Below are 16,670 nucleotides of genomic sequence, written 5' to 3'. Positions count from 1 at the left end.
ATCAAAAGTTTTTTAGTAATATTAAAATGAGTCAAAAAAAACTTGAATAAACCAAAACAACAACGACAATGGAGTAAGTCAACTTTATTAATAAAAAATAAAAATCACAACAACAACAACGACGACAACAGCAACGATTTATAAAAAAAACATTATTAAAAATAAGGTGCAAGGTAATATCTAATCCCCTATAAAAAAGAACAAAACCTTAAACCAAAACAGCCTAAAAACTCTTTCTTCACTTGTTCACATCCCGACACTCTTTACTCTTCATTCTCTCTCTCTCTCTCTCTCTAAAATCTCATCCATTCATGGCTGCTACATCGCTTCTCTCTCTTTTGTTTCTCATCTCAACATTACTCTTAGCTTCATCTTCACTATCCGTAGCTCCCAATCCCACCACCTTCACCATTCCTCTCTCACCCATCTTCACCAAACACCAACCCTCTGATGCAATCAAAACCCTCAATTCCCTCGCCTCTTCTTCTCTAACCAGAGCTCACCACCTCAAGCACCCCAAATCAAAACCCCCACTTACCAAAACCAAAGTGTTTTCTCACAGCTACGGAGGCTACTCAATCTCTCTTAGCTTTGGCACACCCCCACAAACCATTTCTTTCCTTTTAGATACTGGCAGCAGCCCTGTTTGGTTCCCTTGCACTTCACAATATTTTTGCACCGATTGTCACATAGACCCATCAAAAATCCCATTGTTCATTCCAAAACTATCATCTTCTTCAAAATTTATCGGTTGCCAAAATCCCAATTGTGCTCGGATTTCAAGCTCAAATTCCTTGTCTGGTTGCCAAGGCTGTAATTGTTCACAAGCTTGCCCTTACTTTTTTGAATACGGTATAGGCTCAACTAATGGGCTATTACTTTCCGAAACCCTCGGTTTTTCTGAGAAACGCTTCACTAATTTTCTTGTTGGGTGCTCCATTTTCTCGACCACGCAGCCACCCGCTGGCACTGCCGGGTTTGGTCGAACTTTAGAATCGTTGCCTTCCCAATTGGGTCTCAGTAAATTCTCTTACTGTTTAATTTCTCAACGGTTCAACGACACATCGGAGAGTAGTGACCTCGTTTTGTATCGAGGGTCTAGTTCTGATGCCAAGACCCCTGGCCTTAGCTACACGCCGTTTAGGAAAAACCCATCTTTTTTTCCTGAGTTCTATTACGTTGACCTTCTTAAAGTCATTGTGGGCAGTAAGTCAGTTAATATTCCTTACAAATATTTAGTGCCTGAAAATAACGCTAATGGTAACGGTGGCACTATTGTGGACTCTGGGACCACTTTCACCACCATGGAAAAGCCAATATTTGGCGCCGTGGCAACGGCGTTTGAGGCAGAGATGGGTAATTTTACTAGAGCTTCTGCTGACGTGGAAGCTTCGACTGGTACGAATCTATGTTTTAATATTACGGGGTTAAAATTCGAGAAGATTAAATTTCCGGAATTAACCTTTGAGTTTAAGGGTGGGGCAAAGATGGAATTACCGGTGGTGAATTATTTTGTACCTGTTGATGTTGGTAATTCTAGCTTGGTGTGCTTGACCATTATGACGGGCAGTACAGTTGATTCGGTCGGGCCAGCGATCGTTTTGGGAAATACCCAGCAGCAGAACTTTTACGTGGAGTTTGATTTGAAAAATGACAGATTTGGCTTTCGGAAACAAACTTGTAATAAAAAGTGAGCTTGGACTAAACTCAATTTTAGGCGAAGATGGTAATGCCAGAAAATAATATTGCCTTGCTAAAAAAATAATAATAATAATAATATTGCCAGTTCAGCTCCTCCTTTCGGTTTTTGGATGTAACTAGTTGCTAACGAGTGTTGATGTACATGTGCGATGCACAGGATACTAAAATAAATATTAAAACCATTTAGTTTACTTGAGAGTACTATGACTTGAAAATGATAACAAAAAACTTAGGCTACATGAATACAATTCATATATAGTTAAATCCATTACTATAAAAGAGCTCTTACATTTGTTTTGATTAGTACTAATAATTTTAGAAGATAAAATAATTACTACACGTACAGTATAAATATATAATTGCTATTAATATAGTTACTTTTTAAAATTAAGCCTATGACATATACCTAACCAATTGTGACTCAAAAAGCTCTTACATATAGGCACTTTGAACAATCCTTTTTATATGAGAATAGTGAAAAATGTTCAAATCATTATCATTATGTGCAAGGATATTGTGGAAATCATATGAAAGATGGACGGAAAACTTCTTCAAATTAGTTAATGAATATAACCCCAACAAAGTAAATCTAGAGGACATACTGCAATAAGCAAACTAAGATTATGATAATTGGTAAATGGCAAATGAATGTGGTGACACTCTAGAAACTAATTTATAGGTTGAAAATTTCAACTCTAGTATCTTCAAATAAGAGGCCATATTTAATTTGAAAATTGTATAAAAAAATTTAGAACAAACCTTATTTTGGGTTCTTGCATCTATAGGACCTGAAAGATGAAGAGAAGCTATTGATGTCATTGAAAATTAGTCCTGAGGGCTAACCTCATATAAAACATCTTTCCTATATGTGTGTATATATATATTATACACATAGAACTTTAGAAAACCATGAAAATACAAACTTCCTGTGCAGTCCAACCTTCCTTCATAGAAGTTTCAGAAAGTCATGAAAAATACAAACCTAGTAAAATTCACATAATTAAGCTAATTAACCATATAATTTGTTACGATAAAAATAACCAATTAGAATGGTCACAATGTATCTCTTGTGTGCCAAGCACAGAAACCTAATCGATGATGATGATGATAATAATAATAATAACAATAATAAAAGAAAAAAAAAAGAAGCATAGTCCATATGAAACACTAAACATAACAATTTGATCCCAATTTGCGACCAACATCAAAACAAAGCTATAACTAAATGCAAAAACTTAAAGGACTTGTTAACACATAGTACCGATGAGCCGAAGCATAGCTCATAAGAATTATGAAACACTAAACATAACAATTTGACCCCAATTTTCTACCAACATATATATATATATATATATATATAAACTATAATTGAACGCAAGAACTTAAAGGACTTGTTAACGCATAGTAACGATGATATGGAGATGTTGGAGTCTGGCTACACATTCCTGGGGACCTAAGAATCATATTGCCACTACTTTCTAATGAGGGAAAAAAAGAAAGAAAAGAACACAATGGAATTTCATGAAATCAAAGACCTCCAGGTTGAAACCATTGTTGGAGAAGATACTAGAGACAAAGGAAAAGCCACTACAATGTTGTTTGCATTTAGGGTTTGTTGACTTCCATCTCAAAGTGGAGCCACTAGTAGTGTGGTTCAAGTAGGGTTTGGGAAGGGTGGAGGCGCATGTATATGGTTTTTATGTTTTACCAATTAGAGTTTGTAGCGTGTTCTTTTTTTTCTTTTTCTTTTTTAATGATTATGATGTGGAAAATTGTGATGCCTCCAAGGTGAGGTGTCACAATATTATGAAGTTAACAAAAAGACAATTGGGCTTCGATTATATATATATATATAGATTAAGGAGGATACTCATTTTGTATCTTGTGTTTGTTAATAAAAGCTTTTATTCTTAATAATAATACTGCCAAAAAGGATTGGTTATATTCTGTATGGGCACATTACATAAGTGAATGATGCTCTGGATTGAGAGGCAAAGATAATGGCGGTGACATTAAAAAGAGTTTGTTTAATTAAGAGAAAAAAGTGACGTATTTTGTTTTTATTTTCAATTTTCAATGGGGTCCATTACTAAAAAATTGGTTTGACTTTATTCTTTGTACTCATTTTTTCATTTTCAGTATCCAAAAAAGTGAGTTGAAACTTTGAATACAAAAAATAGATACACATTTTTGCCATTTTTATTTTTGTTGAAAATCAATGTTGTGGCATTTAAAAAAAAAAAAAAAAAAAAACTTAATGTTTGTGTTGAATTTTTAATTGAAAAGTGAAAAAATAAATAAATAAAAGTAGACAAGAAAATTTGTGTCAAACATAAAGTGAGTTGGAGATAGAAAATAAGTACAAGATTTGAGAAAGATAAAATGGGTCCAGAAAATGAAAAGTGAATAAATACACAGTTAACACTAACTGAACAACACTAAACTGGTAGAGGAGAGTCAGTTTACTTATTATGGCTATTGGGGGAGTAGTCAAAATTATTGGATTTTATATATTATAATTGTGGGTCCGAGAGTTCTGCAGTCCGGCCCAAACTCTATCTGGGCCCAGGGCCCGTGCCGAGGAGGTACCTTGCCGAAGACGAATGATCAGTGGCCGAGGTAGCAAGGGGAACGGCTGAGAACTTACCCTGTCCTCGGCATTCCATAGCTTCAACAGGAAGACCAACACCCTGGTGTAGGCAATCCCCGAACAACCCCCTCAAGGGGATGTGAACGGAATGGGGCCCAAAGGGAAGCAGGGTGTGAACTTGGACCAAGGAAAGTGCGTCCCACCCCCTTCAGTAAATGCACCTGCCAATACCCAGAGCTGGTTAATGAGAAAAGACGTTTGGGCGGTGCAAACGTCGGTCCATGCAACTAATAGAAAGTTAGACGGGACGGTTGATGGGATGGATACAGAAGTAAGCTCCTGCCTGACCTACAAGTGGAGGGTCAGGATCAACCAAGACGGACTATATAATAAAAAGGAAGGTGTACCAATGGGAGGGTTGGGAAAAATGGCCAAAAACCAGAGCCTCCCAGCCCACCTCCAGGAGAAAGACTCCAGGGGTGTAGGAAAACGTAAACTGGTACGAACACCGCGAAAAACCCACCGCCTATCGATCAAGGCCTAGCCTTCCAAACCCACGCTCTACAAATGATGTTGTTAGGGGCCTTTTCACGTGCGAACCCGACACTGTTACGGTCCGCCACGAATCGCGTCCTTACAATTGGCGCCGTCTGTGGGGAAGGCTTGTGTGTTGGTATAGGAAGTGGGTCGATAGAGTTTCTTCGTTATATCTAACCGTTGGTTATAGAGTTCTAGTACAAAGTTCTGTTACGGACTACGTTTCTTGATTAGGGGCTTGGTTGAGGAGCTAACTCCCTTAAAGCCAAGGTCCCCCGTAAAGAGCAAACTAGGCACTTGGTAACGTTAACCGTATGGATAAACTCTAGGGGCTTGGCTGCGGAGCTAACTCCCCTAAAGCCAAGATCCCACACAAAGAGAAAACTAGGTTTTGGACAGAACCAAGGCATTGCATGGTCCACCGGACTCAAGCCTCTGGGGAAACCAACTACCTGGATGTGGAAAACTAGGTTTTGGACAGAACCAAGGCATTGCACGGTCCTCGGACTCAAGCCTCTGGGGAAACCAACTACCTGGATGTGGAAAACTAGGTTTTGGACAGAACCAAGGCATTGCATGGTCCACCGGACTCAAGCCTCTGGGGAAACCAACTACTGGATGTGGAAAACTAGGTTTTGGACAGAACCAAGGCATTGCATGGTCCACCGGACTCAAGCCTCTGGGGAAACCAACTACCTGGATGTGGAAAACTAGGTTTTGGACAGAACCAAGGCATTGCACGGTCCTCGGACTCAAGCCTCTGGGGAAACCAACTACCTGGATGTGGAAAACTAGGTTTTGGACAGAACCAAGGCATTGCATGGTCCACCGGACTCAAGCCTCTGGGGAAACCAACTACTTGGACGAGGAAAACTAGGTTTTTGGACAGAACCAAGGCATTGCATGGTCCTCGGACTCAAGCCTATGGGGAACCAACTACTTGGATGAGGAAAACCAGGCACTAAGCGAGTTTTAGCTATTATGCGTGACGTTAAAAATGGTGCTTATATCTTCGTAAGACGAAGGTTAGGAATAAATCTAAGGCCTTTGTGGGCGCAAGTAAATTAGGGTTCGGGGAACATGATGATGAATGTATTATATGCATAGCTATTTGTACATGTTAGAATAAATCAACGCAGAGTTCATAAGCAAATAGTGCGCATCAACGAGGGCGGTTAACGATGCAATCAGAAGGAAAAAGGAAAAGCAAGATTTCATATATACATGTTCAAATGCTTGTAAACCATCAATAAATTAGGAAGTTTGTGAAAGGAAAAGAAACAAGTTAATCGTTCAAATAGAAACGAATACAAAAAGCCCAACGAGGGCTTCTACTTTTCTGCTTCTTTGTCGGTGACATTTTGGGAGATGGGAGCAGATTCAGCTTCGGTGCCTGGAAGGATGGTCCCTTCTGGGGAAGGCTGAACAGGACCAGCACTGGTACTCTGAGGAACCACAGCAAGGGAAGTGGCCTGTGGCGGCTCTGCAAGTATGGTGGGTTCCTCTGTATTAGGCACCTGAATGCCAACCACGGGCTCGGCAACCTCTTTAGGTGCCTCAGAATCCGTGTGCTGGGATATCACTGTCACATCCTGAAGTTCTCCTTCTTTGGGCGCCTTGCTAGAAGAATCGCTGGCCTGTAAGTCTTCCAACGGGGTGATCTCTTCCTCGGGTTGATCACGAGTAGCCGCGGGTCTGGTCGAAGTGGCCTCGCGGATGGCTGCCGGGTAGAATATGCTCTCCGCCTTCCACAAATCAGATGAAGCATCCACCCCAGCTCGCTTCAATGCTTCCTCCCAAACCTGGGAGCAATAAAACCTACACACACCAGGGATCTGCGCCTTAAGGGTGGCCTGGGTCTCGGCTACTCCCATGTTGTAACCATCGCCCTCGGCCGTATTCTTAGCAGCTTCTGCCTCATTCCTGGCAAACTCGGCCTCCTGCTTTGCCCTTACGGCTTCATCACGGGCATATTCTGCCACTCCTTTCTCATGCAGAGCCGTGGTCAGCTGCTTATTTAAATCCTCGATCAGAGTTCTGGCTATTTGCAGCTGATCCTCGGCTTCAATTGCGCGCTTGGTTTGGTCCTTGGCCTGTTTTTGGGCACTGGTAAGGCCCGCCGAGACGTTATCCCTCTCGCGAGTGGTCATTGTTAAGTCATCCTTGACTTTGGCAAGTTCCTTTTCAGAAGCTTCGAGAGTCTTTGAGGCCGTTATGCGCCTCTTGCGTTCGTTCTCGGCCACCTTACTCCTGTCATGCACTTCTTCCTCCATCCTATAGGTTGCCTGGAGAGCCTATCAAGAAAGATGAACGTGTAGTGAGTGACAAACTGGTAACGAGAATTAGTAAAGTGTTAGGTTTCAAGAAATCTTACCATGCCCAAGTATCTCTTAGTACTAAGAAAAACCTCCTGCATCCTCATTCTCTTCAGCTCTTCCATGTCATTAGGGAGTAGCATGGTTCTCCCTAATGCATCTGCCACGTATCCACCATCGCCGTCTCCAAGGTCCCTCAGAGAGGCAGTTTCCAGTAATGGACCCCCGTGAAGCATTGGGGCAGGAAGCCAGGCGCTCGAAAGGGATTGGGAATCAATTCCTTTTCCTTTGCCTTGAGAGGTTTGAACTGCGGGTCCTTTGTCTCTGCCTTGGGGTCCGGTCTTCGGTTGTTTTGTGGGCGAAGTCTCATCCTTCTCCTTAGGAGGTTGGGATTTTCCCTCGTCCACGATGTCCTTGCCCTTGGGGCTCCTCTTTCTCTTGGAATCAGCACCTTCGGGTCGAGGAGACCGAGTTGGTTGGGAGGAGGTGGGAGGTTCGTAGCGGGTGGATTGTGGTTGGGACTTGGTGGAGGATGACCTGGTTTGGATTGTAAGGGGCCGAGCTGGTAGAGGAGGAGCATTGGGTTGTGGTGCCTCCTGGGTATCCTTCCCTGGTTGGCCCTCGAGGAGTTGGAGAATGGGGGTTAAAGGTATTCTTTTGACTCCCATCTCGGCTTGAGAAGAGGTGCCTATTAATGATAATTCCGCCTCGGACAAGGCTGGGTCACCTAGGTCACCAGGAGGGTCCTCGGATTGGTAGACTAAGTCAAATACCCCGAACCCTTCCTCCGGCTGATCTGGCTCACCTTCGTCTTCTGCTGCTTGATGAGACGAAGAGGGGCCCGCCAAGGGGATGTTCTTGGGGACAGCTGGCTCCTGCGAGATCAAAAATCCCTTCTCTACCACGGTAATTTTTGGAAGCCAAGGACGGCGGGCACTGATCACGTGCTTCGCGTCCCCGAACGACTTCTGAACCGGAGGGTACCCTAGTATTTTGTGAGCTGCACGGACTTGGCCATCACTGTCATTCACAAAAACTGCCGCTTGTAAAACGGTTTCCAAGTCTGCCCGATTGACTAAATGAAAATGCCGTTTATAGGCGCGTTCATCTACAAAAGCAACAAACATATATGCGTAATTAGTTATCGAAGGAAGTTAGGTTAGAATGGTTTAAAGGGTTATCCCTCTTCCATTCCTAATACCCCACCTGGTTCTCCTTCTACTACGGGGCATGGATCGCCATCATGCCACTCCCCAGAGACGATAAGAAAATCCTTGTTCAGTCCCTTGTTGGAATCAGGGAGGCACTGGATCAACCGAATCCTATCATCCCTCGACCTCATGTAGTAGGTCTTTCCTTTCAATTTTTGGAGGTTATAGCACCAGTTTACATCATGGTGGGTCAGTCTTAAACCCATCTTCTCGTTTAAAGCGTCCACACAACCCAAAATCCTAAGAACGTTGCCGGCGCACTGGGTAGGGGCTAAACGGAAATGCCTGAGGTAACCCCTTGTCACTGGTCCCATAGGGATTCTCATACCTCCCTCTACAAAGGCGAGGACGGGAATTACAACCGCGCCCGTCCCCCTCTTAATGTGCCATTCCCCCATCTTACAGTGTTCCAGCCTTACGTTGGGGGGAATCCTATAATCAACGATGAACTTATTCATCGCCTCTTCAGAATCGACCAACTTCCTCAATCTCAATTTAGCCGCCTTCGCCATTTACTAAAACAAACCTAACCCGCGACGGAAAAGAAAGGGAGCCAAAGAGAAATAAATTCAGAAAAGAAAAAACGTGAGTTAATAGAGGTAGGGAACTTACATAAAAAGAGAATTACGCTTCGGATGGGCTATATGTGCTTGAGATAGACTTGAATTTGGGCGGAAGTTCGGATGAACCCTGGATACACGCACTAAAACTCTTAAGTATAGAACTGGAGAGACGGATCCATCTCCAAAAAATCTTTTATACTTTCTAGGGTAAACTGCACGCCCTTTTTCCCGCCCAAAGAGGCCAGGAGATCACCACCGTTCGATTTCCATCACACCGTTGAACGTGGGAAGCACCAAGCCGCCCGTATTTAATGAGGCCACGTTTCGCCTTCCAACGGCTCTAGGAACGTGCCTTGGGCAGGTGAAAAACCTCGGGAATCGCTAGATGACAAGGATTGATAGGCATTGGCAGGTCCATGATGTCATCAAAACCCTCCTATCCGTCCGAGGGGACGGATAGCAGGATTTTGAGGGGCTATTGTGGGTCCGAGAGTTCTGCAGTCCGGCCCAAACTCTATCTGGGCCCAGGGCCCGTGCCGAGGAGGTACCTTGCCGAAGACGAATGATCAGTGGCCGAGGTAGCAAGGGGAACGGCTGAGAACTTACCCTGTCCTCGGTATTTCATAGCTTCAACAGGAAGACCAACACCCTGGTGTAGGCAATCCCCGAACAACCCCCTCAAGGGGATGTGAACGGAATGGGGCCCAAAGGGAAGCAGGGTGTGAACTCGGACCAAGGAAAGTGCGTCCCACCCCCTTTAGTAAATGCACCTGCCAATACCCAGAGCTGGTTAATGAGAAAAGACGTTTAGGCGGTGCAAACGTCGGTCCATGCAACTAATAGAAAGTTAGATGGGACGGTTGATGGGATGGATACAGAAGTAAACTCCTGCCTGACCTACAAGTGGAGGGTCAGGATCAACCAAGACGGACTATATAATAAAAAGGAAGGTGTATCAATGGGAGGGTTGGGAAAAATGGCCAAAAACCAGAGCCTCCCAGCCCACCTCCAGGAGAAAGACTCCAGGGGTGTAGGAAAACGTAAACTGGTACGAATACCGCGAAAAACCCACCGCCTATCGATCAAGGCCTAGCCTTCCAAACCCACGCTCTACAAATGATGTTGTTAGGGGCCTTTTCACGTGCGAACCCGACACTGTTACGGTCCGCCACGAATCGCGTCCTTACAATAATTATTGTCCATACAGTAAAATAATTTTGTGGGATATCATTGTTATCTAATAACTAATTGAAGTTCCATGCGTTGCATTTCTCAAAAAAAAAAAAGTTCCATGCGTTGCATGGTTTTAGTCATGAATTTATAAAATATATAATCTATATATAATAATAGGTGAAACTGAGAGAAACTCAAATTAGAATTCCAAATTAGAGTTCCAATTTTGCGTCACGTGTACTAATTATTTATTCTTAAAAAGTTTTATTTCTTAATTTTAGAATCAAATGTGGGACCACATATCATAAATATTTATCCAAGTGAGTTATTAAGTACAAAAACCATAAAGTCTAGAATAAATGAATCGTAAAAAAAAAAAATGTTTCACAATAATTTTTTTTTTTCAAAAAACATAGAAAATTTACATTTTATACCTAATAATATTCTTACAAATTTTTTTAAAGAGTTAACAAAATATAAAAAATAAAAATGACTATCTAGTATTTAAATTATATATATAGGAATTATATTATGCATCTTTTTGTATATTTTTAAGTTTATCCATGCATATGCATGGGATTATAAGCTAGTTTTATATAATGAATATAGATTGAATAGAAGTCATACATGTGGTAATTAGATAAAGTATCTACTTAGCATAAACATGACTTATAAAACACAATAAGATTAAAAAGATCATTGAGAAATGATAAATAAAGAAATCAACATTTAAAACCCAACAAGATTGAAAAGACCAGTGCAAGATAGACAATAAGAGCACTCGCACCACACAGTGCAAAATAGAAAAAATGCATAATTTTACATATTTTTACTCAAAATATACACACATTAGTCCCTCTATATATAATATTGTGCATTTTCATTATTGCTACAGTAACCGTATATATTTACAAAGTTACTGTAGCTTTCTATTTGATTTTTTAATCTATGTTTTCTCTATCATCCAATTCTCTCTTCCTCTACTCTCTTTCTCCTCTATCTTCTCTTAAATCCAACAACATATCTAGAAAAATCATCAAATTCTTCAAACTTATTCTAAATATAGATCCCAAATTCATCAAATCCTCTCTTTAAAATAAAAATAAAAATTCATCAAAACCATATAAATAATCAAACCAAATTGCAAGAAGAAGCGGAGAAATCTACCCAAAATCACTGCCATAGCAGCGAAGAAATCTGCCCAAAATCACTACTGCTTTCTCCACACAAATTAAAATCGCCACCCAATTAAAATCAAACCCAAATTGCAAACCCACCTAAGATCACCACTCATAATCAAACCCAAATTGCAAAAGAAAAACTAGAAGAAGAAAGAGTAAAAGAAAAGGAATGAGAGAGAGTATTCAGAGAAATAAAGAGTTTGGATTTTGTTATGGTGGGTGGGCTGTGAGGTGGGTGTGAAATAATAAAATTTAAAAAATGAGAAAAAATAATATTTAAATAAAAGAGAGTATATAATAAATAATCTAATATGAGTATTTTTTTAAAGTTATTGTGTTTAAAAAAAAAAAAAAAAGTAGATTGTTTTTCTAAAGTAAAGCGAATGTGGGTTATTGAGTAAATTAAATTTGGTATGACAAAAGTAAATTAAATTATGTATGAAAAAATAAATTATAGCTTAGCTTTTATTAGATTTTATATGACAAATTACAAATGTTTATAAATTGTTTATTTTATATTTTATTAATTAGTTTCCATTTATTTTTATCTTTTTAATATGACCTCTTATTCTTGCCCCTGAACTGAAATTTTAGGCATTTTTAGCCCCATGCCCCGTAGACCCCACCAAAATTCCAACCTTTAAACCAGGCAAATGTGGTTGGACTTGGAACTTGGGCCCTAATTAAAAATAAATGTAATTATGCCCAGAATTGCCCAGACTACCACTTTTTGGACTCTTCATGGGCTATACAGATGGGATTTCAATGGGCTCAACAAGTGGGATTTTTAGAGCCCAATAAACTTGGTTGTATTTGGGGGCAAGTTTGCAAAAACCTTTTAGCATCTTGTGTATGGGGATAAATATTGTCAAAGGATAACATTCAATTGTATCTCCAACTCAATCACTAATTTCTATTTACTTGATGTGTTCATTTTGTTTTTTCATTGTTACTCCTTGATTTGGTAAAATCCCCAACACTCCTTACATAGGTGTTCTTGGGTCATGTTTCAAACTTATACCCAATCAGGGCTGGAGCCACGTTGCCCCTTCGGGGGGAGGGGGGGGGGGGGGGGGGCGTGGCCCCTGCAAAAAAAAAAGGTCCACCAACCTATATAGAAATTTTAATTGGGCCCCCCCAATGATGTACATTCGGCCCTCCCTCCCATTTTTCTTCAATTCACTCCCAGGCCCCAGCATGCTCCAGTGTCAATTGTAGGCCTCTTTTATCTTCTAATAAAACAAAGCATGGCCCCCTTATATTTAAATACCTAAAGGCACTACCCAACAAAATAACATTTTATCACCCATTCTCAATCTCAAAATCAGAACCCTTTCTTTTGTTATTCTTTTTAGAGAGGTACTACGTCTACAAAATTTTTACATATTTTTACAAATCATAAGTGGTTAGTTGTTATTGATTCAAATTTGAACCTAACACTAAGATTACTTTTTTGCTCCAACAATAACAATCAGTAACAACCTGCCACTTATGATTTGTTATAAAAATGTTGGGAAATTATTGTAGACATATCATTTCTCTTCTTTTTATTCTCTTCTTGTCTTCTGTGTACACGCCACCGCCCATTCCACTGGTACCAGAAGCCCCCAAACAAAACAAAACCTCAGTTTAGCCCTCCTTTCAAACTCAGTCCTCACGATCCCAAAAAAAAAAAACTTGACCATTATTTTCTTTCTTCTTGCTTTCTTAAAATAAATCATTCAGAGGGTGAGTTTTCAGTTTTCTTTTCTTTCTTCAACACTACACCTTCAACTCTTTTTTTAGTGTTTTTTTTTTCTTCTTCTTCTCAACTATATACGCTTACTTAAATATTTACATGCACTTTAATTTTTCATAGATTTTTAGAGAAATATATGATTGAAGGCATGGGGAGGTATGAATAACATCCACATAATTAATAATAGGAATGATGATAGGTTGACTATTTAAATTACAATGGCAATTTTGTTTTTTTCTTAAGTACGAATAACATCCATATAATTAAGTAAAAATTTCTAATTAAGAGTTTATTTTTTAAGTTCTTTTCAGGTTAATTTTTGAGTCATATTCTTAAAGCTTAAAGAATTATGAGCAAACGAAAAACAATTGATGCATTCTTTAAGAAAAAAAATGTTAGCAATTCAGAATTTAGGACACCTATGGTTGTAGAAACAAATGTGGCTGTAGAAATAAATGTTGATACTTTAATGCCTAATGAACACTCTTCCAAATGTTCAAGAATTCAATCTGAAGAGATAGATCGTGATTCAGGATCATGTAAACAAATATGTGAATTTCCTATCAACAAACAAGATGAATCCGACGAGCTTATCTCAAAGAATGTCCATATCAACCTAAAAATATAGACTGTCCATACAACAATGATAATCATCGTCGTCGAAAATCGGCCCCCCATATAAAAAATCCTGACTACGCCCTTGTACCCAATGAGGTTTCGTTGTATTATCCGTCATTAACTTTGATATTTGAAGGTGGTGCGAAGATGGAATTGTCATGGATACATTATTTGCTGTTGGATGATCGTTCCAACTCCGTTTGTCTCTCATGCATAACAGACAATGTTGGCGGTATTGGTCTTAACGTTGGTTTGAGTGGTGGGCCATCGATAATTTTGGGTAATTGTCTTCAACAGTCTATTTATATGGAGCTTGATTTGGAAAATTCAAGACTGGGATTTCTGAAACAAGCTTGTTACTAAAACAACCTTGATGCTAAATTGGTACTTGATAATGCAAACATGGAAATAAGAGCTAGATTAAGAGCTATGTAGTATGTACGTTGCAATTCTATCTGGACCATGTTTGTGTAAACTTTTTAGTAGTAATATTGCTATGGTACTTAATTACTGTATCCATAATTGGCATGTGTTGTGTGTTTGTTTGGAGTGTTAGGCTTATACAGGTTTTGGCCTAATGTATTAGTGTATTTTGTTTCGATGGAAAATCTTGTGTAAAGATAGTTTTTGTGTTTTTTAGTATTTAGTAGTATTAATAAAATGAGTCAAATGAGTCATTTTAATAAAATGACTATCAATTTAATAAAATGAGTCAAAGGAAAATTATAATATTTTATCAACAAAAAAAATATGATTTATTTTTAAAGATTGTTTTCCACTATTCTTTTTTTTTTTTTTTTTGGTTGGAAATTAAACAGCTCTATCTCAAAGCAGGTTAAATAAGGGATGATAGAAGAGATTGTTTTTAAACTTATTTAAGGTTGATACCAAATATTGAAAAATAATATAATTTTATAAAAAAATTCTTTTTGGAAAATGAATCATTTTCTAGAAAGCATTGTCGCCAAAATAAACAAAGCATGATACTATACTCCTATATATTCTTTGTACAACACACATATCATGCTTATATAAAGTCAATCCCTTATACATCTTACACATTGTTCAATATAATAAGTCATTCCATTAGTTGATATATCCGCCAAGTCTTCTCCATTAAGACCCTTTCATGCAAGGGCAGACTCAGAAATTTAAAGGACTTGTTAACGCATAGTATCGATGATATGGAGATGTTGGAGTCGGGCTACACATTCCTGGGGACTTAAGAATCATATTGCCACTACCTTCTAATGAGGGAAAAAAGGAAAGAAAAGAATACAGTGGAATTTCATGAAATCAAAGACCTCTAGGCTGAATCCATTGCTGGAGAAGATACTAGAGACAAAGGAAAAGCCACTACAATGTTGCATGCGTTTAGGGTTTGTTGACTTCCATCTCAAAGTGGAGCCACTGGTAGTGTGGTTCAAGTAGGGTTTGGGAAGGGTGGAGGCACATGATTATGGTTTTTATGTTTTACTTTTAGCAATTGGAGTTTGTAGCGTGTTCTTTTTTTTTTCTTTTTCTTTTTTAATGATTTGAGGTGGAAAATTGTGATGCCTCCAAGGTGAGGTGTCACAATATTATGAAGCCAACAAAAAGTCAATTGGGCTTCAGTTATATATATATATATATAGAGAGAGAGAGAGAGAGAGAGAGAGAGAGAGAGAGAGAGAGAGGAGGATACTCATTTTGTATCTTGTGTTTGCTGATAAAAGATTTTATTCTCAATAAAAAAAAAATTAATAATATTGCCAAAAAGGATTGGTTATATTGTGTATAGGCACATTACGTATGTGAATGATGCTGTGGACTGAGAGGCAAAGATAATGGTGGTGACATCAAAAAGAGGTTGTTTGATTAAGAGAAAAAAGTGATGTATTTTGTTTTTATTTTCAGTTTTCAATGTGGTCCATCACTAAAAAATTGGTTTAACTTTGTTCTTCGTACTCATTTTTTCATTTTCAGTATCCAAAAAAGTGAGTTGAAACTTTGAATACAAAAAATAGATACACATTTTTGCCATTTTTATTTTCATTGAAAATCAATATTGTGGCATTTAAAAATAAATAAATAATGTTTGTGTTGAATTTTTTATTGAAAAATGAAAAAAAAAAAAAAAAAAAAAGTAGACATGAAAATTTGTGTCAAACATAAAGTGAGTTGGAGATAGAAAATAAGTACAAGATTTAAGAAAGATAAAATGAGTCCAGAAAATGAAAAGTGAATAAATACACACTTAACACTAACTGAACAACACTAAACTAGTGGAGTAGAGTTAGTTTACTTACTATGGCTATTGGGGGAGTAGTCAAAATTATTAGGTTTTATATATCATAATTATTGTCCATATAGTAAAATAATTTTGTGGGATATCATTGTTATCTAATAACTAATTGAAGTTCCATGCGTTACATGGTTTTAGTCATGAATTTATAAAATATATAATTTTATATAATGAACATAGATTGAATAGAAGTCATACATGTGGTAATTAGATAAAGTATCTACTTAGCATAAACATGACTTATAAAACACAATAAGATTAAAAAGATCATTAAGAAATGATAAATAAAGAAATCAACCTTTAAAACCCAACCAGATTGAAAAGACCAGTGCAAGATAGATAATAAGAGCACTCGTACCACACGGTGCAAAATAGAAAAAGTGCATAATTTTACACATTTTTACTCAAAATATACACACATTAGTCCCTTTATAATATTGTGCATTTCTATTATTGCTACAGTAATCATGTATATTTACATAGTGTTGATGCTCATTTTGATGCCTAGTAGCAAGAACAAGCCCAGCAATATGGGTAGAGAAGAGTTAGTAGATTGTTAGAAAAAACATTTGAGCCCAAATGGTAGGAGCAATGGTTCATAGGCCCATAAAGTATATAAATAGGCCTTGAGGAAAACAAACAGGCTTAAAAGAACCCGAAGAGAGAAATAGTAAACCCATGGATGTTATGTGATGTAGAAAAGTGAGAATGGGCATAGCAGGCCTAAAGTAATGAAGTAAGAAAGTAAGAGGTTGATGG

At 38.5% G+C, this 16,670-nt stretch overlaps 1 protein-coding gene across 1 annotated transcript; it reads left to right on the top strand.

The window, feature by feature from the left end:
* The first annotated feature begins 291 nt into the window (after positions 1–291).
* LOC115952002 (probable aspartyl protease At4g16563) lies at positions 292–1,694 on the top strand. Its single transcript, XM_031069108.1, has one exon. The coding sequence runs from the start codon at positions 312–314 to the stop codon at positions 1,692–1,694; it is 1,383 nt and encodes a 460-aa protein (XP_030924968.1). The 5' UTR covers positions 292–311.
* The last annotated feature ends 14,976 nt before the right edge of the window (positions 1,695–16,670 follow it).

The sequence above is a fragment of the Quercus lobata genome, chromosome 7 (assembly GCF_001633185.2).
Source record: "Quercus lobata isolate SW786 chromosome 7, ValleyOak3.0 Primary Assembly, whole genome shotgun sequence".
Classification (NCBI taxonomy): Eukaryota; Viridiplantae; Streptophyta; class Magnoliopsida; order Fagales; family Fagaceae; genus Quercus; species Quercus lobata.
Note: the sequence above shows the minus strand (reverse complement) of the source record. Positions and strands in the feature narration are given on the sequence as shown.

What these genes read in the sequence shown, in the direction of transcription:
- LOC115952002 (XM_031069108.1), top strand. Translation starts at nt 312, where the DNA reads ATGGCTGCTACATCGCTTCTCTCTCTTTTGTTTCTCATCTCAACATTA.